This window comes from Cebus imitator, unplaced genomic scaffold (genome assembly GCF_001604975.1).
Source record: "Cebus imitator isolate Cc_AM_T3 unplaced genomic scaffold, Cebus_imitator-1.0 Scaffold391, whole genome shotgun sequence".
In the NCBI taxonomy this organism is placed as follows: Eukaryota; Metazoa; Chordata; class Mammalia; order Primates; family Cebidae; genus Cebus; species Cebus imitator.
The window spans coordinates 3,169,353-3,172,221 of NW_016107706.1; the positions used below are offsets into that span (position 1 = coordinate 3,169,353).

The window sequence follows — 2,869 nt, forward strand, 5'->3', positions numbered from 1 at the left end:
TTACAAGGCCAGAGTTTGAGACCAGCCTGACCAACATGGTGAAACCCCGTCTCTACTAAAAATGCAACAATTAGCTGGGCGTGGTGGCACACACCTGTAATCCCAGCTACTCACTCCGAAGGCTGAGGCAGGAGAATCGCTTGCACCTGGGATGCAGAGGTTGCCTGGGTGACAAGAGCGAGACTCTGTCTTAAAAAAAAAATCTTATGTGGTAAATTCTTGTCCTAAAATAAATTAACTGGCCGTTTAAAGAAAGGGATGTTTATAACAAGTCAGAAAGTTGAAGATTGTCTGTGAAGGTCGTGAAAAATGGTATAAAAGGAAATTTATGCAAGAATTGTTATATAGTTTAAAAGTAATTAGGCCTCCTGAATATAAAACTATTGAAGAAAGAGTTTATGTGCAAGGTGTGTAAGGAGAGTAAAATATACTTCTGATTAAAAAAAAAAAAAAAAAGAACGAAAACGCTTCCTCCATGGCTGTTCACTACCCTCTGGCTGTGGGCCTCAATAAGGGCCACAAGGTGACCAAGAACCTGAGCAAGCCCAGGCACGGCCGCACACACAGGCATCGGACCAAACACATCAAGTTCCTGCGGGACATGATCCGGGAGGTGTGTGGCTTTGCCCCGTACAAGCGGCATGCCATGGAGTTACTGAAGGTCTCCAAGGACAAACAGGCCCTCAAGTTCATCAAGAAAAGGGTGAGGACACACATCCACGCCAAGAGGAAGCAGGAGGAGCTGAGCAATGTCCGGACACCATGAGGAAAGCCGCTGCCAATAAAGACTGAGGCCCCTCCCCAACCTCTCCCTGAAACAAAGAACAGCTTGACCCAATTAAAGAAAAAACCATAATCCCAGCACTTTGGGAGGCTGAGGCGAGCAGATCGCAAGGCCAAGAGATCAAGACCCTCCTGGCCAACATGGTGAAACCCCCTCTCTACTAAAAATACAAAAATTAGCTGGGCGTCGTGGTGTGCGCCTGTAGTCCCAGCTACTCGGGAGGCTGAGGCAGGAGAATTGCTTGAACCCGGGAGGCGGAGGTTGCAGTGAGCCAAGATCGCGCCACTGCACTCCAGCCTGGAGCCTGGCGACAGAGCAAGACTCTGTCTCAAACAAAAACCCACATAAAATGTGGATTTCTACCTACATTAAAAAAAAAAAAGAAAACTAAAAATAAAAATTTTGTTCTGAAGGCCTAAGCAAGTTTTAAAATGTTAATTATAAAGGAAATTCTGTGTGTAAACATATTGGCTAATGTCAAAGGGGTATCGTCGAGTTTTTCTTTTTCTTTTTTTCAAATTAAAGGACAGATTTAAAGTCGAAATCCGCTCCATACTCACTAGTCTGATGACTGAATTTCCTCTCCCAGCCAATGCACCAGAATGCTAGGGCTCCGATGAATGGAGAACACCAGGGTTCTTGGTCCTCGTGCTGGTTTAGATAAAACTGCAGGGACACACGTGGAGTGGTTTTAAGGAGCAGAGCATTTAATAGGCAAGAAAGAAAAGAGAAGGCAGAAGGCAGAGGCTTCTCCATACAGAGACAGAGGGAGGGGTGTGCTCCAAACCCGAAAGAAGAAGTCTCCCATAAATAATAGAAATTTAAGGCTGGCTGCAGTGGCTTATACCTGTAATCCCAACACTTGGGGAAGCTGAGGTGGGTGGATCACCTGAGGTCAGGAGTTCGAGACCAGCCTGACCAACAAGGCAAAGCCCTGTCCCTACTAAAAATATAAAATAGCTTTATGCCTGTAATCCCAGCTACTCGGGGAGCTGAGGCAGAAAAATCGCCTGAGCCAGGGAGGCAGAGGTTGCAGTCAGCTGAGATTGCATCACTGAACTCCAGCCTCAGACTGTGTCTCAATAAATAAATAAATAAAAATAGAAATTTATTTCTCATAATTCTGGAGGTTCGGAAGTTGAAGATCAAGGCACTAGCAGATCTGGTGTCTGGTGATGGCTTCCTCTCTGTTTCATCAATGGCACCTCTTTGCTACATCCTCACACAATGGAAGAAGGGCAAATGGGACTAACAGACTCCCTCAAACCATTCTATAACACTAATCCCTCATGGATGGGATTAGTCATGACCCAACCACCTCGTAAAGGCCCCACCCCTTAATACTATTGCATTGGGGATTTTCAATATGAATTTTGGAGGGACACAAACATTCAAACTGTATCAAAACCATCAAAATCACTTTGAAACAAAGAAAGAGCATTTTAACCTGTTTTAAATTTCCTTCACTTAATATATATCTCTTGAGATATATATATATATATATATACACACACACATATATATATCCTGAAATATATCTCTTTCCATATCATATAGTGTCGAACAATTTCTTATGGCTAATGGTCCATGGAGAGTAAAAACAAAACTAGTTCTTTTCTTTTGTTTTTTTTTGAAACAGAGTCTCACTCTGTTGCTCAGGCTGGAGTGCCGTGGTGCGATCTCAGCACACTGCAACCTCCACCTCCTGGGTTCGAACGATTCTCCTGCCTCAGCCTTCCAAGTAGCTGAGATTATAGGTGTGTGCCACCATGCCTGGCTATTTCTGTATTTTTAGTAGAGATAGGGTTTTGTCATGTTGGCCAGGCTGGTCTCGAACTCCTGACCTCAAGTGATCTGCCTGCCTTGGTCTCCCAAAGTGCTGAGATTACAGGTGTGAGCCATTGGTCTTGGCCAAGGCTAATTCTTTTGAATTGTTTGCTAATCATCAATAGTCACTGTTTCAGGGTGGTGAAATTATGGGTGACAATTTTTTACTCTCACTTTTCTGAAAAAGTGATAAAATGGTTTTGGAACTTAAAAATAACTTGCTATATCATCTTTATATGAGTCCACTAAGCAGAAATT

At 43.5% G+C, this 2,869-nt stretch overlaps 1 protein-coding gene across 1 annotated transcript; it reads left to right on the top strand.

The window, feature by feature from the left end:
* The first annotated feature begins 475 nt into the window (after positions 1-475).
* LOC108289079 (60S ribosomal protein L36-like) lies at positions 476-766 on the top strand. Its single transcript, XM_037731337.1, has one exon. It carries the CDS (start codon positions 476-478, stop codon positions 764-766), a length of 291 nt encoding a protein of 96 aa, XP_037587265.1.
* The last annotated feature ends 2,103 nt before the right edge of the window (positions 767-2,869 follow it).